This window comes from Oncorhynchus gorbuscha, linkage group LG07 (assembly GCF_021184085.1).
Source record: "Oncorhynchus gorbuscha isolate QuinsamMale2020 ecotype Even-year linkage group LG07, OgorEven_v1.0, whole genome shotgun sequence".
NCBI lineage: Eukaryota > Metazoa > Chordata > Actinopteri > Salmoniformes > Salmonidae > Oncorhynchus > Oncorhynchus gorbuscha.
Genome location: NC_060179.1, coordinates 22,069,444 through 22,095,323, shown reverse-complemented (window position 1 = coordinate 22,095,323; position 25,880 = coordinate 22,069,444). Strand labels below are relative to the sequence as shown.

The 25,880-nt window shown below is 43.4% G+C and overlaps 1 protein-coding gene across 6 annotated transcripts in view; it reads left to right on the top strand.

Annotated features, from left to right (window-relative positions):
• Nucleotides 1-23,972, top strand: part of sycp2l (synaptonemal complex protein 2-like) — a 28,427-nt gene extending 4,455 nt beyond the window's left edge. For 4 of the 6 annotated variants that reach the window (XM_046355807.1, XM_046355808.1, XM_046355805.1 and 1 more), the window contains 17 exons: nt 430-466; nt 554-587; nt 758-801; nt 903-963; nt 7,013-7,065; nt 7,285-7,330; nt 7,716-7,997; nt 9,889-10,021; nt 12,006-12,082; nt 12,620-12,674; nt 12,966-13,079; nt 18,379-18,488; nt 21,555-21,649; nt 21,851-21,950; nt 22,386-22,444; nt 22,571-22,646; nt 23,335-23,972. In XM_046355807.1, coding sequence (XP_046211763.1) covers nt 430-466; nt 554-587; nt 758-801; nt 903-963; nt 7,013-7,065; nt 7,285-7,330; nt 7,716-7,997; nt 9,889-10,021; nt 12,006-12,082; nt 12,620-12,674; nt 12,966-13,079; nt 18,379-18,488; nt 21,555-21,649; nt 21,851-21,950; nt 22,386-22,444; nt 22,571-22,646; nt 23,335-23,349 — 1,391 coding nt within the window. In that variant the 3' untranslated portion in view covers nt 23,350-23,972. The remainder of the gene's footprint in view (nt 1-429; nt 467-553; nt 588-757; nt 802-902; nt 964-7,012; nt 7,066-7,284; nt 7,331-7,715; nt 7,998-9,888; nt 10,022-12,005; nt 12,083-12,619; nt 12,675-12,965; nt 13,080-18,378; nt 18,489-21,554; nt 21,650-21,850; nt 21,951-22,385; nt 22,445-22,570; nt 22,647-23,334) is intronic. The other 2 variants (XM_046355809.1, XM_046355806.1) reach the window with 2 other exon arrangements.
• The last annotated feature ends 1,908 nt before the right edge of the window (nt 23,973-25,880 follow it).

The following is a 25,880-nucleotide window of genomic DNA, read 5'->3' as shown; positions in this document are numbered from 1 at the left end:
TGTCATAAGGTGAATGCACCAATTTGTAAGTCGCTCTGGATAAGAGCGTCTGCTAAATTACTTAAATGTAAATGTAAATCCAGGACACTCCAGTATGGTGTATGTGTTTAATTTTGTGGATGTTCATCCATTTTGTTTAATTTGTTACAAATTCCAATTTGTTTTGGCTAAGTTAGCTAGGGAGCTATGGTTATGGGAAGGATTAGCTAACATGCTATGTAGTTACAAAGTTGCTACAGTTGTCTGAGATTCGAACACACAATATTTGGTTTGCTAGTCTTCACCCTACTTTTGTTTTTGCTTTAAGGAACCCGTCTTATGTAACCGATCATACCAATATCAGTGTCTCCATTTACCATGTTAAGTCAAGTCTGAGACCAGGCTGCTGTAAAAGAATGTATGAATTCATGGAATGTATTTCTCCATTAGATCTTGACGTGCTAGCTGCATTGGAGACCTCATCACTGTAAGTACCCTATGCTTTATTTGGCAGTCTATATGGTTATTTATGATACATTGGGTTTTTAAGATGAGCAACTGATTTTCCGCCAAGGTCCCCTACTCTGGCAACTGCAGGCAGCACAGAGGTAAGCATTAAAACACATGAAGGGGTAACTTAACCATATTCAGTGGGGCTCCTTCAACCTAGTCCCACAGTGTCCAACTCTGTCAAGATGTATCATTATGGCACATGGTAATAAAGAGTTGACTGCTGCATAAATAGTATGGGAGTACTAATGATTGTTTTGTCCTATAGATCCCTGCTGTAAACCAGACCAGTCTGGCAACAACTCTGTCTCAGTGAGTGATCACAGCAAAATGTTTTTTCAATGGTTCACCAATACTGCACTCGTTCTATACTGTCATATTTCCGTCAAGTAATTGATTTTCTCTAATCACAGGGAAAGAATTGAAACTTCACCGGAGGACATATTTGAACTGTGTGCCAGCTCTGACACTGAGGTTTGCTATTTGAGTCTTGTCATCTTATGTCTGCTGTGATGCTATTTGAGCAATGCTTTCAATGAGACGAGTATTAATCAAGACAGTGGATCTAATGACTGTAGATGCATTGAAAAAATATACACAGTAGAAGTCGGAAGTTTACATGCACCTTAGCCAAATACATTTAAACTCAGTTTTTCACAATTCCTGACATTTAATCCTAGTAATAATTCCCCGTCTTACATCAGTTAGGATCACCAATTTATTTTAAGAATGTGAACTGTCAGAATAATAGTAGAGCGAGTGATTTAATTCAGCTTCTGCCTTTCATCATATTCCCAGTGGGTCAGAAGTTTACATGCATTCAATTAGTATTTGGTAGCATTGCCTATAAATTGTTTAACTTGGGTCAAACGTTTCGGGTAGCCTTCCACAAGCTTCCCACGAGAAGTTGGTTGAATTTTGTCCCATTCCTCCTGACAGAGCTGGTGTAACTGAGTCAGGTCTCTAAGTCTCCTTGCTCGCACATGCTTTTTAGTTCTGCCCACAGATCTTCTATGGGATTGAGGTCAGGGCTTTGTGATGGCCACTCCAATACTTCGACTTTGTTGACCTTAAGCCATTTTGCCACAACTTTGGAAGTGTGCTTGGGGTCATTGTCCATTTGGCAGACCCATTTGCAACCAAGCATTAAAATCCTGACTGATGTATTGAGATGCTGCTTCAATATATCCACATAATTTTCCTCCCTCATGATGTCATCTATTTTGTGATGTGCCCCAGTCCCTCCTGCAGCAAAGCACCCCCACAACATGATGCTGCCACCCCCGTTCTTCGCGGCTGGGATGGTTTTCTACGGCTTGCAAGCCTCCCCATTTTCCCTCCAAACATAACAATGGTCATTATGGTCAAACACTTCATTTGTGTTTCATCAGACCAGAGGACATTTCTCCAAAAATTACAATCTTTGTCCCCATGTACAGTTGCAAACCGTAGTCTGGCTTTTTTATTGTGGCTTTGGAGCAGTGGCTTCTTCCTTGCTGAGCGGCCTTTCAGATTATGTTGATATAGGACTCGTTGTATTGTGGATATAGATACTTTTGTACCTGTTTCCTCCAGCATCTTCACAAGGTCCTTTTGCTGTAGTTCTGGGATTGATTTGCAGTTTTCACACCAAAGTACATTCATCTCTAGGAGACAGAATGTGTCTCCTTCCTGAGCGGTATGACGTCTGCGTGGTGCCATGGTGTTTATACTTGCGTACTATTGTTTGTACAGATGAACGTGGTACCTTCAGGCATTTGGAAATTGCGCCCAAGGATGAACCAGACGTGTGGAGGTCTACAATTGTTTTCTGATGTCTTTGCTGATTTCTTATGATTTTCCCATGATCTCAAACAAAGAGACATTAGGTAGGCCTTGAAATACATCCACAGGAACGCCTCCAATTCACTCAAATTATGTCAGCTAGCCTATCAGAAGCTTCTAAAGACATGACATCATTTTCAGGAATTTTCCAAACTGTTTAAAGGCACAGTCAATTTAGTGTATGTAAACTTCTGACCCACTGGAATTGTGATAGTGAAATAATCTGTCTGTAAACAATTGTTGGAAACATCGTGTCAGGACATCTTCTTGTGCATAACTGACTTGCCAAAACTATAGTTTGTTAAAAATATATTTGTGGAGTTGTTGAAAAACGAGTTTAAATGACTCCAACCTAAGTGTATGTTAACTTCTGACTTCAACTGTACATTCAATACGCTTGGTTGGTACTCCCCTCTGTATTTATTTGGACAGTGATGATAAAATTGGTTAATTTGGCTCTATACTAAGCATTTTCGATTTGGAAACAATGTTTCATGAGGCGACAGTGCAGACTGTCACTTTTTTAGTTGAGGGAATTTTCATGCAAATGTTTAACCATTTTAGCGTTGTCCGGGTTAGGGAGGGATTGGCCGGTAGGGACATCCTTGTCTCATCGCGCACCAGCGACTCCTGTGGCGGACGGGCGCAGTGCACGCTAACCAAGGTTGCCAGGTGCACAGTGTTTCCTCCGACACATTGGTGTGGCTGGCTTCCGGGTTGGATGCGGGCTGTGTTAAGAGTCCATGCGGCTTGGTTGGGTATCGGAAGACTCATGACTTTCAACCTTCGTCTCTCCCGAGCCCGTACGGGAATTGTAGCGATTGGGGGGGTAAAATAAAAAAACAGGTGGTGACCATGAACCCGATGGTCACTGACAGAGCTCCAGAGTTCCTCTGTGGAGATGGGAGAACCTTCCAGAAGGACAAACATCTCTGCAGCACTCCACCAATCAGCCCTTTTTGGTAGAGTGGCCAGATGGAAGCCACTCCTCAGTAAAAGGCACATGACAGCCCGCTTGGAGTTTGCCAAAAGGCACCTAAACTCTCAGACAATGATAAACAAGATTGAATATCCACGTGACAATGCTCACGTGCACAAAGCGAGGCCCATATAGAAATGGTTTGAGATCGGTGTGGAAGAACTTGAATGGCTCGCACAGAGCCCTGACCTCAACCCCATTGGACACTTTTGGGATGTATTGGAACGCCGACTGCGAGCCAGGTCTATTCGCCCAACATTAGTGTCCTCACTAACGCTCTTGTGGCTGAATGGCAGCAAGTCCCCCGCAGCAATGTTTCAACATCTAGCGGAAACCTTCCCAGAAGAGGGGAGGCTGTTATCAGCAAAGGGGGAACCAACTCCATATAATTGCCCATGATTTTGGAATGAAATGTTCAATGAGCAGATGTCCACATGCATTTGGTCGTGTGTGTGAATTTTGTACGTGTGTATTTTGACATTAACTTAGTGTCTTAAAGTAGGTGTAAGTTTAGTATCTGGTCCCATATTTCTAGCACTCAATGATTAGCATTTGTAGGTTGTTTCTGAGTTCTTTTTGGGCAAAACAAAAATGAAGGGTGAATGATGTCTTGTCACTTTTCAATTGTAAATAAGAATGGAAAAACTTTCTGAACACCTACATTAATATGGATGCTGTCATGGATAATTAATTCATCGTGAATGAGTGATTATCCATAATCATGGTAGGTAGCATCCAAATTAATGTAGATGTGTTCAGTGACCTCTTCCATTCTTATTTACAATAAGTGACTCCAAAATGACACTACATTATTAACCATTCAGTTCCTATTGGGCACAACATAATCAGAAACCCAACCCAAACTGAAAATGCATGTAAATAAGTTATTCACTAAGGGAATTTGTCCAAATGCGTATGAAAAAATGGAGGGACTAGATGCATAAAGTGCATTCATTTCTAAACGGTAAAATGGATATCTATGAAAATACCCTCAAGTAGTTGACATTCTGTACTGTACCTCGTATGAGAAATGTTATCTCAAATCCAAAATGCTGGACTATAGAGACAAATGTAGCTTCACTGTCTCTAAATAAATACGGAGGGGAGTGTCCAAGATCATAATGAAAACCTGCCACCTTCTGGAGACCACAGGAACACTGCTTGTGCAGTCAGATCATGTCACTGAAAACGTCTGATGTCTTGGGCCTCGGCATCACCATCACTGCATGTGTTAACGTCTGACTGCCTCAGGTCACTGTTGAAGTAACTGAGACTATTGGTGCCACGTATACAGACTTGTCACATGTCAGGAAGCCAGAGAGTATTACATTCTTGACTGCTTTGAAGAGGTACCAGGTCAGTTTGTAGATAGAGAAATGTATATAGACTACTTATTGTCAAATCAAATTTTATTTGTCACATACACATGGTTAGCAGATGTTAATGCGAGTGTAGCGAAATGCTTGTGCTTCTAGTTCTGACAATGCAGTAATAACCAACGAGTAATCTAACCTTTCAATTCCACAACTACTACCTTATACACACGTGTAAAGGGATAACGAATATGTACATAAAGATATGAATGAGTGATGGTACAGAACGGCATAGGCAAGATACAGTAGATGGTATCGAGTACAGTATATACATATGAGATGAGTATGTAAACAAAGTGGCATAGTTTAAAGTGGCTAGTGATACATGTATTACATAAAGATGCAGTAGATGATATAGAGTACAGTATATATGTATACATATGAGAAATAATTTAGGGTATGTAAACATTATATTAAGTAGCATTGTTTAAAGTGGCTAGTGATATATTTTACATCAATTCCCATTATTAAAGTGGCTGGAATTGAGTCAGTGTGTTGGCAGCAGCCACTCAATGTTAGTGGTGGCTGTTTAACAGTCTGATGGCCTTGAGATAGAAGCTGTTTTTCAGTCTCTCGGTCCCAGCTTTGATGCACCTGTACTGACCTCGCCTTCTGGACGATAGCGGGGTGAACAGGCAGTGGCTCGGGTGGTTGTTGTCCTTGATGATCTTTATGGCCTTCCTGTGACATCAGGTGGTGTAGGTGTCCTGGAGGGCAGGTAGTTTTTCCCCGGTGATGCGTTGTGCAGACCTCATTACCCTCTGGAGAGCGTTACGGTTGTGGGCGGAGCAATTGCCGTACCAGGCTGTGATGCTCTCGATTGTGCATCTGTAGAAGTTTGAGTGCTTTTGGTAACAAGCCAAATTTCTTCAGCCTCCTGAGGTTGAAGTGGCGCTGCTGCGCCTTCTTCACGATGCTGTCTGTGTGGGTGGACCAATTCAGTTTGTCTGTGATGTGTACGCCGAGGAACATAACTTACTACCCTCTCCACTACTGTTCCATCGATGTGGATAGGGGGGGGTGTTCTCTCTGCTGTTTCCTGAAGTCCACAATCATCTCCTTAGTTTTGTTGAGTGTGAGGTTATTTTCCTGACACCACACTCCGAGGGCCCTCACCTCCCCCCTGTAGGACGTTTCGTCGTTGTTGGTAATCAAGCCTACCACTGTTGTGTCGTCCGCAAACTTGATGATTGAGTTGGAGGCATGCGTGGCCACGAGGTCTTGGGTGAACAGGGAGTACAGGAGAGGGCTCAGAACGCACCCTTGTGGGGCCAGGTGCCAGGTGTTGAGGTTCAGCAGGGTGGAGATGTTGTTACCTACCCTCACCACCTGGGGGCGGCTGGTCAGGAAGTGCAGTACCCAGTTGCACAGGGCGGGGTCGAGATCCAGGGTCTCGAGCTTGATGACGAGTTTGGAGGGTACTATGGTGTTAAATGCTGAGCTGTAGTCGATGAACAGCATTCTCACATAGGTATTCCTCTTGTCCAGATGGGTTAGGGCAGTGTGGTTGAGATTGCATCGTCTGTGGACCTATTTGGGCGGTAAGCAAATTGGAGTGGGTCTAGGGTGTCAGGTAGGGTGGAGGTGATATGGTCCTTGACTAGTCTCTCAAAGCACTTCATGATGACGGAGGTGAGTGCTATGGGGCGGTAGTCGTTTAGCTCAGTTACCTTAGCTTTCTTGGGAACAGGAACAATGGTGGCCCTCTTGAAGCATGTGTGAACAGCAGACTGGGATAGGGATTGATTGAATATGTCCGTAAACACACCAGCCAGCTGGTCTGCGCATGCTCTGAGGGCGTGGCTGGGGATGCCATCTGGGCCTGCAGCCTTGCGAGGGCTAACACGTTTAAATGTTTTACTCGCCTCGGCTGCAGTGAAGGAGAGTCTGCATGTTTTTGTTGCGGGCCGTGTCAGTGGCACTGTATTGTCCTCAAAGCGGGCAAAAAATTGATTTAGTCTGCCTGGGAGCAAGGCATCCTGGTCCGTGACTGGGCTGATTTTTCTTTTTGTAATCCGTGATTGACTGTAGACCCTGCCACATACCTCTTGTGTCTGAGCCGTTGAATTGAGATTCTACTTTCTCTATACTGACGCTTAGCTTGTTTGATTGCCTTGCGGAGGGAATAGCTACATTGTTTGTATTCGGTCATGTTTCCGGTCACCTTGCCCTGATTAAAAGCAGTGGTTCACGCTTTCAGTTTCACACAGTTTCACTCGACTGGCTATTGTGTATGTTTAGTGTGTCAAGTACTAAAATGACTTTCCTCAAGGGCATCTGGTTGGCTATATTTCCCTCTACATTTAAATATCTCTGTGTGTGTCTGTGCTGTTTGTCTGTTTTGCAGGTGGCCAGAGCAAAAACAAGGCTCTTCAGCACTCAGTCTCTCTCCTCTGGCGGGTAAGGCCACAGTCCCAAACACTTGTCCAAAAGACCTCTACAGGACACTTAACAGTTCTGTTCCTGTTATATTAGTCACAGTTGTCTGAAACTGTATCTGTAGTTGATGTTGTCCCTTGGTAATCGTGTGGTCACTACTAGTTGGAGAGGACTAGTGCAATTACAGTTCATTGATTGATTGTCAATCTCCATGTCCTTCTGTGTTCTCTTCTGCTTCAGGTCAACACACTCCACCCCAACCAACAAGGAGAAACGGAAGCAAAAGGTTTGCATAACAATTTTCACTTTTTGATCAAAGTATAATGTTATTGCACTCTGAATGGGATTTGCTGCTAACCATTTGAAATCGTAGCTATTTTCCACCAATTTCATTCATACTGAAGCCCAGTGTTTCCAAACTCCAGTCCTCCAGGACCCCCAACAAAACACATTTTGTTGTAAACTAAAACACCTGATTCAACTTAAGGGCTTGACGATTAGTTGACTAGTAGAATCAGGTGTGCTTGTCCGAGGCCACAACAAATATATGTACTGTTGAGGGTATGGGGGACCGGAGTTAGGAAACACTGCTGTAGCCAGTGGCGTTGTTTTGAAACTGTCCTATTCATATGAATGAATAAGGTATTGAACTTTATTTATATCCTCTGTAGTCTAAATCAAAAGACTCTCCTCCCCCTGCTGAGGCTGGCAGCAGTGTGATCCTGTCCCAGCGGGCCAAACACGACTACACCAGGAAGAAGCCCAAAACCAAGAGCAAACTGAAGAGTGAGCATGCCACGACCCGACTCCCCTCACACCCACTCATTCTGTTTGAGTGCTCTGAGCTGCGTTGGTCTAGTAGACACCCTGCTGTAGCCCGTCTCCCCCTCACTCTCTCTACAGTTCTACCCCTGTCCTCTCCCAGCAGTGCAGACGAGGCCTCCCCTGTCAAGGTAACAAGTCTCTCCTTTATTCTAGGTTAGTAACTTCATAGCTAATGGCAGCCAGAGCCCTATTTCACCTAGGCTACCAGACATTACCACCCCTTAGAACAGACTGTCATTAACATGTTGGGTAGTTATCAAAATGGATAGAATGATTTGGTATGCCAGTGATTTTTTTTTTTTATAGGTACAGTATGGGATCTACAGTTTGCTGCTTCAGTGTCTTTAGATATATTTTTGTCAGATGTTACTATGGAATACTGAAGTATAATTACAAGCATTTCATAAGTGTCAAAGGCTTTTATAGACGTCATGAAGTTGTAGAGTAATATTTGCAGTGTTGACCCTTTTTTCAAAATCTCTGCAATTCGCCCTGGCATGCTGTCAATTAACTTCTGGGCCACATCCTGACTGATGGCAGCCCATTCTTGCATAATCAATGCTTAGAGTTTGTAAGAATTTGCGGGTTTTTGTTTGTCCACCCGCCTCTTTAGGATTTGACCACAAGTTCTCAATGGGATTAAGGTCTGGGGAATTTCCTGGCCATGGACCCAAAATATTCATGTTTTGTTCCCCCGAGCCACTTAGTTATCACTTTTGCCTTATGGCAAGGTGCTTCATCATACTGGAAAAGGCATTGTTTGTCACCAAACTGTTCCTGGGTGGTTGGGAGAAGTTGCTCTCGGAGGATGTGTTGGTACCGTTCTTTATTCATGGCTGTGTAGAGTTTGGAGATATGCAAAAACATTATCCATATCACGATAATGATGAATTGAACAATGTTTATTCACCTGCACCAGTTATGCGTGTAGATTACCCTTAGTAGGGCTGAGACTAATCAGTCCATTGTTTGGTGGTTAGCACATGAATGGTCTCAGGATGCTTTACTGTTGGCATGACACGGGACTGATGGTAGAGCTCACCTTGTCTTCTCCGGACAAGCTTTTTCCCGGATGCCCCAAACAATCGGAAAGGGGATTCATCAGAGAAAATGACTTTACCCCAGTCCTCAGCAGTCCAATCCCTGTACCTTTTGCAGAATATCAGTCTGTCCCTGATGTTTTTCCTGGAGAGAAGTGGCTTCTTTGCTGCCAATCTTGACACCAGGCCATCCTCAAAGTCTTCGGCTCACTGTGCGTGCAGATGCACTCACACCTGCCTGCTGCCATTCCTGAGCAAGCTCTGTACTGGTAGTGACCTGATCCCGCAGCTGAATCAACTTTAGGAGACGGTCCTGGCGCTTGCTGGACTTTCTTGGGCGCCCTGAAGCCTTCTTCACAACAATTGAACCGCTCTCCTTGAAGTTCTTGATGAATGGTTGATTTTAGATGCAATCTCACTGGCAGCAATATCCTTGCCTGTTAAGCCCTTTTTGTGCAAAGCAATGATGACGGCACGGGTTTCCTTGCAGGTAACCACGGTTGACAGAGGAAGAACAATGATTCCAAGAACCACCCTACATTGGATGCTTCCAGTTTGTTATATGAACTCAATCAGCATCACTGAGTGATCTCCAGCCTTGTCCTCGTCACCACTCACACTTGTGTTAACGAGAGAATCACTGACAAGTCAGCTGGTCCTTTTGTGGCAGGACTGAAATGCAGTGGAAATGTTTTTTGGGGGATTCAGTTCATTTACATGGAAAATAGGGACTTTGCAATTAATTGATATTCATCTGATCACTTTTCATAACATTCTGGAGTATATGCAAATTACCATCATACAAATTGAGGCAGCAGACTTTGAAGATTAATATTTGTCATTCTCAAAACCTTTGACCACTACTGTAACTGTAATGGCATAGGTCCAGTTCTTGGTTTGCCTCTACCTCGGTGTGATATGATAGGTTGTTGCTGTTTGACAATATATGTCCACTACATCCCCTTTTTGTTTTGAACAGCACCGTACACCAGCATGCAGATCAGCGGGGGGAACACCAAGTACAAACATTGCAGAACGGCTATTTGACAAGCTCAAAGAGGAAGAATCTCTGGAGTTTCCTCCTCCGTCCAACCAGATATCACGAGATTCAGGCAAGCTATATCCTGTTCCTTTGGAAAGTATTCAGACCCCTTTTTCCACAATTTATGTTACAGCCTTACTCTAAAATGGATTAAATAAGTAAAAATTCTCAGCAATCTACACGGAATACCCCATAATGACAAAATGAAAACACGTTTTTAGAAAACAAATACTTTTGTTACATAAGTATTCGGACCCTTTGCTATGAGATTCAAAATTGAGCTCCGGTGCATCCTGTTTCCATTATCATCCTTGAGTTAGCTCACTGTTCCCCGGTAGGCAGTCATTGTAAATAAGAATTTGTTCTTAACTGACTTGCCTAGTTAAATAAACATTACATTAAAAAAATTTTTTTTTTTTTAATCTACAACTTGATTGCAGTCCACCTTGGGTACATTCAATTGACTGGACCTGATTTGGGTAGAGGTCCACCTGTTAATATAAGGTCCCACAGTTGACAGTGCCAGAATGTCTGAACAAAAACAAAGCCATGAGGTCGACGGAATTGTACGTAGATCTCCGAGACAGGATTGTGTCTTGGCGAAGACCTGGGGAAGGGTACCAAAACATTTCTGCAGCTTTGAAGGTCCCCAAAAACACAGTGGCCTCCACCAAGACTCTTCCTAGGGCTGGCCGCCCGGCCAAACTAGCAATTGGGAAGAAGGGCCTTGGTCAGGGAAAAGACCAAGAACCCGATGGTCACTCTGACAGAGCTCCTCTGTGGAGATGGGAGAACCTTCCAGAAGGACAACCATCTCTGAAGCACTCCACCAGTCACGCCTTTATGGTAGAGTGGCCAGATGGAAGTAACTCCTCAATAAAAGACACATGAGAGCCCGCTTGGAGTTTTCCAAAAGGCACCGAAAGCATCTCCGACTATGAGAAACAAGATTTTCTGGTCTGATGAAACCAAGATTGAACTCTTTGGCCTGAATGCCAAGCATCACGTCTGGAGGAAACCTGGCACCATCCCTACGGTGAAGCGTGGTGGTAGCATGCTGTGGGGTAGTTTTTCAGGGACTGGGAGTGGTCAGGATCAAGGGAAAGATGAACTGAGCAAAGTACAGAGATCCTTGATGAAAACCTGCTCAGGACCTCAGACTGGGGTGTAGGTTCACCTTCGAACAGGACAACGACCCTAAGCACACAGCCAAGACAACGCAGGAGTGGCTTCGGGACAAGTCTCTGAATGTCCTTGAGTGGCCAAGCCAGAGCCCGAACTTGAACCCGATCGAACATCTCTGAAAATAACTAAAAATAGCTGTGCAGCGACGTTCCCATCCGACATGACACTGTTTGAGAGGGCCTGCAGAGAAGAATGGAAGAAACTCTCCAAATACAGGTGTGCCAAGCTTGTAGGGTCATACCCAATAATTGATGCTGTAATCACTGCCAAATGTGCTTCAACAAAGTACAGAGTAAAGGGTTTCAATACATATGTAAATTTGATATTTATTTTTATGAATTAGCAAAAATATCTAATTGGTTCTTGCTTTGACGTTATGGGTATTGTGTGTAGATTGACACAAAAAACAATGATTTAGTACATTTTAGAATAGGCTGTAGCATTACAAAATTTGGACATTTGGAAAAAGTCAAGGGGTCTGGATACTTTCCGAAGGCATTCATCAGAACAAGGCTGCATCTGAAATGGTACGATATTCAATATAGTACAGATGACCAGGGCTCATAAGGGCAATGTTAACTATGGTTGAATTGATTTTATTTTTGTCATTTAGCAGACACTTTTATCCAGTGTGACTTACAGGAGCATTCGGGTTAAGTGCCTTTCTCAAGCTTGGCACATCGTCAGATTTCTTTCCACACCTAACACCCACATCGCAAACTGTTTCTCATGGATTATGGGGCTATAGTTAGACCTGTAGCTGATGTGAAACCTGTATGGGATTTTCCCTTCAATACAGGTATACAGCATGTCAAAATAAAAGTCCCATACAGGTCTCACATTAGCTAACAACATTGCATTCCTTGTAGGCTTCCGTGATGTGACTGGGGAGGACTGGGACGAATCTGTGTTTCCCCGAGAGGAACAAGATGCATCTACACCTACTGTAAGGTACTCCGTAGTACTTGCCTGGTGCCAGATCTGTTTGTGATCTTTAGCCAACGCCATAGACTACAACCATAAGCATTGGCACAACAGCACAAACAGATCTGGCACCAGACTCATGATACATCCCAATAACACATGTTTCACCTCTCCAATAGGAGAATCCCTTTCCTATTCCTAAATCTTCTCTTGGAAGATTTACTAACAGAGAGAACCTCCATTTATACCCTGGTGCTAGTTATTCTATTGTTTTGTTGGGTGTTTACTGTACTGTTGTTTCTAACTAATGTGTTATAACATGTATATTATGAAAATCTATACATGTAATCTGTTACAATCAGTGCTTGAATTGGAAAGGCGCTCACTGGAGCTGAGTACCGGCACCTACATTTTTCTACTGCTTGAGCTCCTGTTCCTCTAGAATATTAGCTCAAAAGTATTGTGGTGCTCCTGCACCTAAATATAAACAGTACTGTCACACAAAATGAGTACCAGCACCTATTTCAGTCCAGGCCATAATGTAAAATTATTATTTCAGGACCATGTTCCCAATCAGGAGGCTGGAATTCATAGGAAGAGGCCTTGGGCCTCAGGTATGTCTCTGAAGTCTCTCTGTAATGACTTGACATGTACTGTTGACCAATCTGGTCTTTTAAAAAAATTCTAAAAGAGCATCTGTTTTCAAATACTTACCTTGGTTGTATTCATTAGGCATCAAACTGAATTTAAAGGACTACCTGAACTTGTATTATAACAAAAGTTTGTACGTTTTCATATGATAAAACACTTGATAAAACATGGCCCTCGCTGAAGGAGAAATTACCATAAAGGTGTGGACTGGAGCTGACCATGGTCAATGGCCATGTTGTGGTCATATTACTCAGCAGAGGGTGTCGACTCGGGAGGTGCAGCGGAGAAGAAGAGTGTGCCGCTAGAAAGTGATCCAAGGCAAAGACCCAGGGCCTTCTTTCCCTCAGAACCTCTCGAGGAGGCTGCTGGTAATACATACATACAGTTGGAAGTTTACATACTTAGGTTGGAGTCATTAACTTGTTTTTCAACCACTCCACAAATTTCTTATTAACAAACTGTAGTTTGGCAAGTCGGTTAGGACATCTACTTTGTGCATGGCGTAAGTCATTTTTCCAACAATTGTTTACAGACAGAATATTTCATTTATAATTCACTGTATCACAATTCCAGTGGGTCAGAAGTTTAGATGCACAAAGTTGACTGTGCCTTTAAACAGCTTGGAAAAATCCCTAAATTATTTATTGGTGTTAGAAGCTTCTGATAGGCTAATTGACATAATTTGAGTCAATTGGAGGTGTACCTGTGGATGTATTTCAAGGCCTACCTTCAAACTCAGTATCCTTGGGAGCAATTTCCAAATGCCTGAAGGTACCATGTTCATCTGTACAAGCAGTAGTACGAAAGTATAAACACCATGGGACCACGCAGCCGTCAAACCGCTCAGGAAGGATACGCATTCTGTCTCCTAGAGATGAACATACTTTGGTGCCAAAAGTGCAAATCAATCCCAGAACAACAGCAAAGGGCCTTGTAAAGATGCTGGAGGACACCGGTACAAAAATATCTATATCCACAGTAAAATGAGTCCAATAATCGACATAACCTGAAAGGCCGCTCAGCAAGGAAGAAGCCACTGCTTCCAAATCCGCCATAAAGCCAGACTACAGTTTGCAACTTCACATGGGGACAAAGAACGTACATTTTGGAGAAATGTCCTTTGGTCTGATTAAACAAAAATAGAACCGTTTGGCCATAATGACCGTTATGTTTGGAGGAAAAAGGGGGAGGCTTGCAAGCTGAAGAACACCACCCCAACCCCAACCGTCTTATCTCAGTTCACTGGTCACGATGGCAACACCCATCCGTAGCACCCGCTCCAGCAGGTGTATCTCACTGATCATCCCTAAAGCCAACGCCTCATTTGGCCGCCTTTCGTTCCAGTTCTCTGCTGCCTGTGACTGGAACGAATTGCAAAAATCGCTGAAGTTGGAGACTTAACTCCCTCACCACTATCGGTAAATAGCCCACCCATTTTTACCTACCTCATCCCCATACAGTTTTTATTTATTTACTTTTCTGCTCTTTTGCACATCAATATCTCTACCTGTACATGACCATCTGATCATTTATCACTCCAGTGTTAATCTGCAAAATTGTAATTACTCGCCTACCTCATGCCTTTTGCACACAATGTATATAGACTTTTTTTTCCTACTGTGTTATTGACTTGTTAATTGTTTACTCCATGTGTAACTCTGTTGTCTGTTCACACTGCTATGCTTTATCTTGGCCAGGTCGCAGTTGAAAATGAGAACTTGTTCTCAACTAGCCTACCTGGTTAAATAAAGGTAAAATAAAAACGCACAGGGTTGCAGCATCATGTCGTGGGTGTGCTTTGCACACCTGACTCAGTTACACCAGGTCTGTCAGGAGGAATGGGCCAAAATTCACCCAATTATTGTGGGAAGCTTGTGGAAGGCAACCCAAAAAGTTTGACCCAAGTTAAACAATTTAAAAGCAATGCTACCAAATACTAATTGAGTGTACAGTCATGGCCAAAAGTTGAGAATGACACAAATATTAATTTTCACAAAGTCTGCTGCCCCAGTTTGTAGGATGGCAATTTGCATATACTCCAGAATGTTATGAGTGATCAGATTAATTGAATAATAAAAAGTCCCTCTTTGCCATGCGAATGAACTGAATCCCCAAAAACATTTCGACTGCATTTCAGCCCTGCCACAAAAGGACCAGCTGACATGTCAGTGATTCTCTCGTTAACACAAGTGTGAGTGTTGACGAGGACAAGGCTGGAGATCACTTGGTCATGCTTATTGAGTACGAATAACAGACTGGAAGCTTCAAAAGGAGGGTGGTGCTTGGAATCATTGTTCTTCCTCTGTCAACCGTGGTTACCTGTAAGGAAACACGTGCCGTCATCATTGCTTTGCACAAAAAGGGCTTCACAGGCAAGGATATTGCTGCCAGTAAGATTTCATCTAAATCAACCATTTTCGGATCATCAAGAACTTCAAGGAGAGCGGTTCAATTGTTGTGAAAAAGGCTTCAGGGCGCCCAAGAAAGTCCAGCAAGCGCCAGGAAGACTTTTGGAGGATGGCCTGGTGTCAAGAAGGGCAGCAAAGAAGCCACTTCTCTCCAGGAAAAACATCAGGGACAGACTGATATTCTGCAGAAGGTACAGGTATTGGACTGCTGAGGACTGGGGTAAAGTAATTCTCTCTAATAAATCCCCTTTCTGATTGTTTGGGGAATCTGGGAAAAAGCTTGTCCGGAGAAGACACGGTGAGCGCTACCATCAGTCCTGTGTCATGCCAACAGTAAAACATCCTGAGACCATTCATGTGTGGGGTTGCTTCTCAGCCAAGGGAGTGGGCTCACTCATAATTTTGCCTAAGAACACAGCCATGAATAAAGAATGGTACCAACACATCCTCCGAGAGCAACTTCCCCCAACCATCCAGGAACAGTTTGGTGAGGAACGATGCCTTTTCCAGCATGATGGAGCACCTTGCCATAAGGCAAAAGTGATAACTAAGTGGCTCGGGGAACAAAACATGAATATTTTGGGTCCATGGCGAGGAAATTCCCCAGACCTTAATCCCATTGAGAACTTGTGGTCAAATCCTAAAGAGGCGGGTGGACAAACAAAAACCCGCAAATTCTTACAAACTCCAAGCATTGATTATGCAATAATGGGCTGCCATCAGTCAGGATGTGGCCCAGAAGTTAATTGACAGCATGCCAGGGCGGATTGCAGAGGTCTTGGAAAAAGTGTCAACACTGCAAATATTGTCTCTTTGCATCAACTTCATGTAATTGTCAATAAAAGCCTTTGACACCTATGAAATGCTTGTAATTATACTTCAGTATTCCATAGTAACATCTGACAAAAATAAATCTAAAGACATTTAAGCAGCAAACTTTGTTGTATTAAATATGTCATTCTCAACTTTTGGCCACGACTGTATTTAAACTTCTGACCCACTGGGAATGTGATGAAAGAAATAAAAGCTGAAATGTAGCATTCTCTCTACTATTATTCTGACAATTTCACATTCTTAAAATAAAGTTGTGTTCCTAACTGACCTAAGACAGGGAATTTTTACTGGGATTAAATGTCAGGAATTGTGAAACACCTTAGCCAAATACATTTAAACTCAGTTCATGTAAACTTTTGACTTCAACTGTGCATATGTACAAGGTGTGGGCACACCTACTCATTTCAAGGGTTTTGCTTTATTTTTACTATTTTCTACATTGTAGAATAATAGGGAAGACATCAAAACTATGAAATAACACACATGGAATCATGTAGTAACCAAAGAAGTATTAAACAAATCAAAATATGTTTTATAATCAAGATTCTTCTCGAAGCCACCCTTTGCCTTGATGACAGCTTTGCACACTCTTGGCATTCTCACAACCAGCTTCATGAAGAATGCTTTTCCAACACTCTTGAAAGCGTTCCCACATGTTGAGCACTTGTTGGCTGCTTTTCCTTCACTCTGCGTTCCAACTCATCCCAAACCATCTCAATTGGGTTGAGGTCGGGTGTTTGGAGGACAGGTCATCTGATGCAGCACTCCAGCACTCTCCTTGGTCAAAAAGCCATTACACTGCCTGATGGTGTGTTTTGAGTCATTGTCCTGTTGAAAAACAAATGATAGTCCCACTAAGCGCAAACAAGATGGGATGGCGTATTGCTACAGAATGCTGTGGTAGCCGTGCTGGTTAAGTGTGCCTTGAATTCTAAGGAAATCAGACAGTGTCACCAGCAAAGCACCATCACACCACCACTACCACGCTTCATGGTGAACCACACGTGGAGAGCATCTATTCACCTACTCTCCCACAAAGACAGTTATTTGAACCAAAAACCTCAAATTTGGACTCATGAGACCAAAGGACAGATTTCCACCGGTCTAATGTCCATTGCTCATGTTTCTTGGCCCAAGCAAGTCTCTTCTTATTGGTGTCCTTTAGTGGTTTCTTAACAGAAATTTTACCATGAAGTCTTGATTTTACGCAGTCTCCTCTGAACAGTTTATGTTGCTGTGTCTGTTACTTGAATTCTGAAGCATTTATTTGGGCTGAAACCTGAGGTGCAGTTAATTGCCGATTTCTGAGGCTGGTAACTCTAATGAAGTTATCCTCTGCAGCAGAGGTAACTCTGGATCTCCTTTTCCTGTGGTGGTCCTAATGACAATCAGTTTCATCATAGCGCTTGGTTTTTGTGACTGCACTTCCGTATTGACTGACCTTGATGTCTTTAAGGTAATGGACTGTTTCTCATTGATTATTTGAGCTGTTCTTGCCATGATATGGACTTGGTATTTTACCAAATAGGGCTATCTTCTGTATACCTCCCCTATCTTGTCACAACACAATTGGTGCATTATGAAGTAAAGAAATTACACAAATGACCTTATAACAAGTCACACCTGTTAATTGAAATGCATTCCAGGTGACTACCTCATGAAGCTGGTTGAGAGAATGGCAAGTGTGTGCAAAGCTGCCATCAAGGCAAAGGGTGGCTACTTTGAAGAATTTCAAATCTAAAATATATTTAGACTTGTCAACACCCATTTGGTTACTCCCCAATTCCATATGTGGTGTTTAATAGTTTTGATGTCTTCACTATTATTCTACAATGTAAAAAATAAAAACCCTTGAATGAGTAGGTGTGTTTAAACTTCTGACTAGTACTGTACATACAGTGCATTCAGAAAGTATTCAAACCTGACTTTTTCCACATTTTGTTATGTTACAGCATTATTCTGAAATAGATTAAATGTTTTTCCTCATCAATCTAAAACAACCTTATTTACATAAGTATTCAGACCCTTTGCTATGATACTCGAAACTAAGGTTAGGTGCATCCTGTTTCCATTGATCATCCTTGATGTTTCAACATCTTGATTGTGGTCCACCTGTGGTAAATTCAATTGATTGGACATGATTTGGAAAGGCACACACCTGTCGGAGCAAAAACCAAGCCATGAGGTCGAAGGAATTGTCCGTAGAATATTTGTATAAATTAGACTTCTGTATTTCATTTTCCCAAAAATTGCTAATGTTTAAAGAAAACAACATGTTTTTGAGATTTTATTTAGCCAATTTTAAATTCCGGCTGTAACACATTAAAATGTGATATGTCGAGGGATAAGAATATTTTCTGAAGGCACTGTATGTTACTGGTTGTGCAGGCGTTCATTCCAACCCCATCTGTTTCATGCTTTCCAGAATCAATGAGCAGAGTGTTGAATGAGGAGGTGGAGTCTGAGATGGAGATGGGCTCTGGAGTCATCGCTGCTTTCCAGACCTTCAAGAGCCAGCTGAGAGCGCACTTCTCGGTGATCACATCACACAGACTCGTGCAACACAACATAAACTCAGCAAAAAAAGAAATGTCCCCTCACTGTCAACTGCTTTTATTTTCAGGAAACTTAATGTGTAAATATTTGTATGAGCATAAGGTTCAACAACTGAGACATGAACTGAACAAGTTCCACAGACATGTGACTAACAGAAATTGAATGTGTCCCTGAACAAAAGGGGGGGGTCAAAATAAAAAATAAGTCAGTATCTGGTGTGGCCACCAGCTGCATTAAGTACTGCAGTGCATCTCCTCATGGACTGTACCAGATTTGCCAGTTCTTGCTGTGAGATGTTACCCCACTCTTCCACCAAGGCACCTGCAAGTTCCCGGACATGACTGGGGGGAATGGCCCTACCCCTCACCCTCCGATCTAACAGGTCCCAGACATGCTCAATGAGATTGAGATCCGGGCTCTTCGCTGGCCATGGCAGAACACTGACATTCCTGTCTGACACTGACATTGTCCGTGTCAGACTGAGTACAGGCCTTGGTGTTACACTCATTCCTTCGGCAATAAACTCAAATCTGACCATCACCCCTGGTGAGACAAAACCTTGACTCGTCAGTGAATAGTACTTTTTGCTAGTTCTGTCTGGTCCAGCGACAGTGGGTTTGTGCCCATAGGCGACGTTGTTGCCGGTGAGGACCTGCCTTACAACAGGCCTACAAGCCATCAGTCCAGCCTTTTCTCAGCCTATTACAGACAGTCTGAGCACTGATGGAGGGATTATGCATTCCTAGTGTAACTCGGGCAGTTGTTGTTGCCATCCTGTACCTGTCCCACAGGTGTGATGTTTGGATGTACCGTTCTTGTTCAGGTGTTGTTACCCATGGCCTGTAGAGCTGTCTTAGGCGTCTCACAGTACGGACATTGTAATTTATTGCCCTGGCCACGTCTGCAGTACTCATGCCTCTGCAGCATGCCTAAGGCACGTTCACACGTCTTCAAGAGAGCGAGAGTTGCACCCCTTCTGAAAAAACCTACACTCGATCCCTCCGATGTCAACAATTACAGACCAGTATCCCTTCTTTCTTTTCTCTCAAACTCTTGAACGTGCCGTCCTTGGCCAGCTCTCCCGCTATCTCTCTCTGAATGACCTTCTTGATCCAAATCAGTCAGGTTTCAAGACTAGTCATTCAACTGAGACTGCTCTCCTCTGTATCACGGAGGCGCTCCGCACTGCTAAAGCTAACTCTCTCTCCTCTGCTCTCATCCTTCTAGATCTATCGGCTGCCTTCGATACTGTGAACCATCAGATCCTCCTCTCCACCCTCTCCGAGTTGGGCATCTCCGGTGCGGCCCACGCTTGGATTGCGTCCTACCTGACAGGTCGCTCCTAACAGGTGGCGTGGCGAGAATCTGTCTCCTCACCACGCGCTCTCACCACTGGTGTCCCCCAGGGCTCTGTTCTAGGCCCTCTCCTATTCTCGCTATACACCAAGTCACTTGGCTCTGTCATAACCTCACATGGTCTCTCCTATCATTGCTATGCAGACAACACACAACTAATCTTCTCCTTTCCCCCTTCTGATGACCAGGTGGCGAATCGCATCTCTGCATGTCTGGCAGACATATCAGTGTGGATGACGGATCACCACCTCAAGCTGAACCTCGGCAAGACGGAGCTGCTCTTCCTCCCGGGGAAGGACTGCCCGTTCCATGATCTCGCCATCACGGTTGACAACTCCATTGTGTCCTCCTCCCAGAGCGCTAAGAACCTTGGCGTGATCCTGGACAACACCCTGTCGTTCTCAACCAACATCAAGGCGGTGGCCCGTTCCTGTAGGTTCATGCTCTACAACACCCGCAGAGTACGACCCTGCCTCACACAGGAAGCGGCGCAGGTCCTAATCCAGGCACTTGTCATCTCCCGTCTGGATTACTGCAACTCGCTGTTGGCTGGGCTCCCTGCCTGTGCCATTAAACCCCTTCAACTCATCCAGAACGCCGCAGCCCGTCTGGTGTTCAACCTTCCCAAGTTCTCTCACGTCACCCCGCTCCTCCGTTCTCTCCACTGGCTTCCAGTTGAAGCTCGCATCCGCTACAAGACCATGGTGCTTGCCTACGGAGCTGTGAGGGGAACAGCACCTCAGTACCTCCAGGCTCTGATCAGGCCCTACACCCAAACAAGGGCACTGCGTTCATCCACCTCTGGCCTGCTCGCCTCCCTACCACTGAGGAAGTACAGCTCCCGCTCAGCCCAGTCAAAACTGTTCGCTGCTCTGGCCCCCCAATGGTGGAACAAACTCCCTCACGACGCCAGGACAGCGGAGTCAATCACCACCTCCCGGAGACACCTGAAACCCCACCTCTTTAAGGAATACCTAGGATAGGATAAGTAATCCCTCTCACCCCCCCCCATTTTAAGATTTAGATGCACTATTGTAAAGTGACTGTTCCACTCGATGTCATAAGGTGAATGCACCAATTTGTAAGTCGCTCTGGATAAGAGCGTCTGCTAAATGACTTAAATGTAAATGTAAATGAGCAGGGACCCTGGGCATCTTTCTTTTGGTGTTTTTCAGAGTCAGTAGAAATGCCTCTTTAGTGTCCTAAGTGTTCATAACTGTGATCTTAATTGCCTACTGTCTGTAAGCTGTTAGTGTCTTAATGACCGATCCACAGGTGCATGTTCATTAATTGTTTATTGTTCATTGAACAAGCATGGGAAACGGTGTTTAAACCCTTTACAATGAAGATCTGTGAAGTTATTTGAATTATCTTTGAAAGACAGGGTCCTGAAAAGGGGACATTTCTTTTTTTGCTCAGTTTACAATCATGGTCCCTAATGTTACCCTGGTCCTGGAGAGCTCCAGCTTGCTCCATTCTAATCTCCAACCCAGAATTATCTTGTGTGCGCTGACAAGCTACTGTCACCCAGAGACCAGCCCGGCATTAACACACGATTCCTCCAATCGCTTACCCATCAAGACCTTTAAAACTAGACACTAGGAAACAGTTGACTATGGCGCTATTTGATAAAGGTTGCTACCATTCATGTTTCAGATGACTAATCCCCCTTTCCTATTGTTCCTACAGTCCAGATACAAGAAAATTGAAGCCCGCTCCCTGCAGTCTCTGATGGACTGTCAGAAAAACGTCACTTCTCTCCTGGGTGCTGTCCATGACAGCAGGTAAAAACTATCACTTGGACCAGTCTTAAATAATAATGGATTCAGTAATAATTGATGTCATTTAGATGACTCAAGTCACTTTCCACTTGGGAACTTGCCTCATCCATGGGTGCAGTTTATACACAGTGATTGGAAATGCCACTCATTCTTCTCTTGTGATTGTTGGAAGGTTCCAAAGTGACATTTTTCCTGTTTGTGCAGGCTGGTCCACCTGGAGCGCTTCCAGGCCACCGTAGTCCAGGAGCTGGGCCGCCTGGAGAATGACTGCATCTCGCTCAAAGAGATTGAGTGTGAAACTGTGGTCTGTCTTCTGTCTCTCTGGCTAGCACACCGTCCTCATTGAAAAGCATTACTTAATTTGATGTTACCATTACTTAAACCTGGGCAGCGTTAGGGCAAGCAAAGGAAAAGATTTGTAACAGAATTACATGTCTTATGGACAGGTGGTTCAACTCCTGTTGTCTGCCTTATGGTGCCTAATGAACACGACCCAGGCTGCCTTATGTTCATAATGAGATCATTTGTGGCTGATGTATGTACTGCAATGAAGATGACTTGGAAAGTAGGGAAGGCGAACTGCACAAGAACCAGTTGACAGTACCTCCTTTCTCCCACTAGGGTTCACTTTTGCTGCCACTACATCATAATGCTTTCTGGCCCACTCCTAGGAGTTAGGGTTTGGTTCAAATTGATTCAAAGGGTTCACATTGTTTTGTTAACTCCTTTAATTTTTCAGAACTTTTGGCAGAGCGAGTCTCAGTCCGTGCGGTCGTTCTGTGACCGACAGCAGCAGAGGTAAGCAAGCACTAAACGGCCAACTGACCTAACCTCAATGCAGGGATACAGTACATGTTACATCACATGTATCTAATAATAATAGCCATGTCAGATTGAAAGTCATGCTCTCCCATGTCCTTCCAGGTTAGAGTCGCTAGGAGAGCCCAGCGATGGCTTGAGGAGCAGCATGTCACAGAGGGAGGAGGCTGCAGCACCACCGGTACACTTCTGACCCACACAATGTATACCATGCGTCACATGACACGTCCCGAGGAATAGTCTGTCCACCCTGCCCTTGTATTTTCAAATGGCAAATTAGATATTGTATTATAACCTATAAACACAGACATGGGTCACCCATCAATTGTTTTTTTGGGACGATGTCTGTGAAAACAAGAGTAAACACACTATGTACACTGCAAATCTAGCCTGGGTGATGCAGGAGAACCCGTCACCTCTGTAGTCGTGCTCTTGGTTGCGGTGTGAATCATGGTCAGAGTTACTGTGTTAGTGGACTTCGGATGTACTCGGGCTCCCCCAGGATGAGTTACAGCCCACACTGAACCAAGCAGAACTGAGCCAGCAGCAGCACTCCGTAACCCACCTGACTCCTAGAGTATCAAAGACAATATTCCCAGCCTGAGTACAGTCAGTGTAGAATATGGCTGTTTTGGATTTCTAGGTCTGGCAGTATTCCTGTAACAATATTGAACATGGAATTACGTTGGCGTAAAGGGATAGGTGACTTTTTGGAGTTGGGAGATTCTGCATGTGGCTAAATAACCAGCCAATGATCTTATTGTTTTGATGGAATTTCAATATCATATGCAAGTTGAAAATAGTTACACTTTTAAAAAAATCTCTTTTTACAATTACAATAAAGATGATTTCTCTCTTCCTCTCCCCAGGAACCTCCAAAGTAGAAAGCCGGTGACAAAGGAAATAGATAAGACTCTCCAGGTCCTGATGAAACCAACACCACCTTGGACCTTTACGCTGACATTGAACCATGAGTGACGTCGTACAGACGCGTAATGGCTCATAGACAATGACCAAAGTTGTCACACAGGCAATGACCTACCTTGCTCATTTTTTTCTGCCATTGTTCAAAATGCACTCAATTAGAGCTAATACATGAATAGATGAAGGATATTAATAGGCTGATGAATTTCAGGGACTTGGTTAGACATCAGAGAGCAAGGCAGACCATGCGTGTTTATTCTTTTTTTTTTAAATAACTTTTGTCATGTTTGTCGATAGCCACTCAGACATTCAGTGATTGATTGAGAAATGCAATGTATGAAGTCTACGAAAGTCGTCAAGAAAGCCTGTAAAATATAGTTTTTCTAAAGAACCAGTCAAATGTTTACTATGTTTTGCACCCATAAACTTACATTCAAATACAGTGGGATATATCAGGTAGGTTTAGCAGTGTTTTAAGGCATCTTTAGTTTAACAATGATTTGAGTGAATGCTCTGGAGGGATATTTTTGTTGAGTACATTACCGCAGGCTATATTCAATAAAGGCGTAGTTGTGGCCAAATATATTGGCACCCTTGCAATTTTCTTAAATAATTCACTCTAAAATAAGTTAATAACTTTTGTAATGTTCAACCCAGTGATATTGGATTTTTTCGTTTATAAAAAAAAATGTTTTTAGAAAATACAGGCAAATGGCATGGACAAAATGATTGCCACTCTGGAGCTAGTACTTGAATGCTCAGTCTTTGGCCAAGATAACGGCAGACAAATGCTTCTTGTAGCTATCAATAAGCTTGCTGCACCTTTTCTACTGACAATTTGGCCCACTTTTCAGCAGCAAATGGCTCTAATTTGTCAATGTTTGAGGGGTACCCTCCACCAACTGCTGTTTTCAGATCTCTCATAGGTTTTGGATGTGATTCAGATCTGGACTTGTCACTGGCCACTTCACAACAGTCAAGCATCTCTTTTCCATTCCTGGGTGCGTTTTGTGGGTCGTTGTCGTGCTGGAAGATCCACAACCATTAACGGAGACAGTTTTTTGGCTACTGGGTTGAACATTGGACTCCAACACATAATCTGCTGATTTCATGATGCTTTGTGCACATTCAAGGCCCCTAGAACCAAAAGCAATGTAACCCTGCAGCATTATCAAACCCCATATTTGAGTGATTTTCATTGAAAACTTAATTTGGTTGTCAGTAAACAGCGCGGATCTGAAATTGCCATAGAACTAATTTGTTTCTTTGGTCCACATAACATTGAAGTGTTTAGTAGTTTTTATGTAGTTAAAGCAGGCTTTCTTGTCTCCATCAGCAGTGTGGTCTTCCTATGTTTACCATCAACCAAATAAAGCGTTCAAAGAAAAGAACACCTTTCCTACAATTTATTAGAACGAGGCTTGATAATGCTGTGAGGTTGCTTTGGTGCTGGGGTCCTAAATGTGTGCAAGACCTCATGAAATCTCTCGTTTGAGTTCAAAGTTCAACCAAGTGTCCAAAAACGCTCTTTGAGCAGGACAACCTAAAACACAAACAAAAATCTCCCTGGAATGGTTCAAGAAGAAACACTGGACTGTTCTGGAGTGGCCAGTGAAGAGTCCAGGACATGGTTTCCCAAAAGCATCTTCTGGTTAAGTTCATTATAGAATTGATGGTTTTAAAGACTTGAGCCTTAAGATGCAAATGGGAAACCGGGCCCAGATTCCAATCCATAAAATCCAAGATGGCAGCATGTCAAGTTGTTTGTCTGTGACTAGGAGATTGTTAACCTACTAATAACCTATTAGTTTATGGTGGAGCAAATCTACAATTTCCTTGTGTTGTGTAAACGATTTAGTTTTGCTGGTGTGAAGCTCGCGGGTCTCCTTCAACTAGGATACACTTTAAAAAAACAGGGAAAAAATTACATTTATTTTTTGCTATTTGCACTTGTTTACTTGACGTTTACCAAAGTACCCCTATCTGACTGGCCTGGGTTCTATCCTCAGATTTCCGTTAGCGTGGTGTCTCGTCCAAGCTGCTCCTCTTCGCTCTCCGCCTGGCTGTCAGAGGCAGCTCAACAACCCCCAATCTACTCCCGCGCACACACTCGCATACAGACTGATACATGCACACAGTCCCTCCTTACCTTTCATTGGTCACCATTTCTTACATCGCTCAGAGAAAATGACAATTTTCGTAGTATTGCTTTATGCACTTGACTTTACTGAACTCTGGAGAAAACATTGTCGCTGGGTGAGTACGTCTGACAATGTGCTCTCCCGTCCATTAGATATTTTATCTGCGAGAACTCGCTCTTTTTCACTCGGTCCATTTGTGCATTTGTGGCATGATGTGACCAGTACGAACTTGTCACAACCAAAGTCTAATGGTTTTAAATGACTGTTTTGGATTGTCTGGAAACTCGTAGAATTCACTTGCAGTAACTCTCTTAAAAAAAGAGAAGCCGTGCAAGGTTATTACAGAGGTA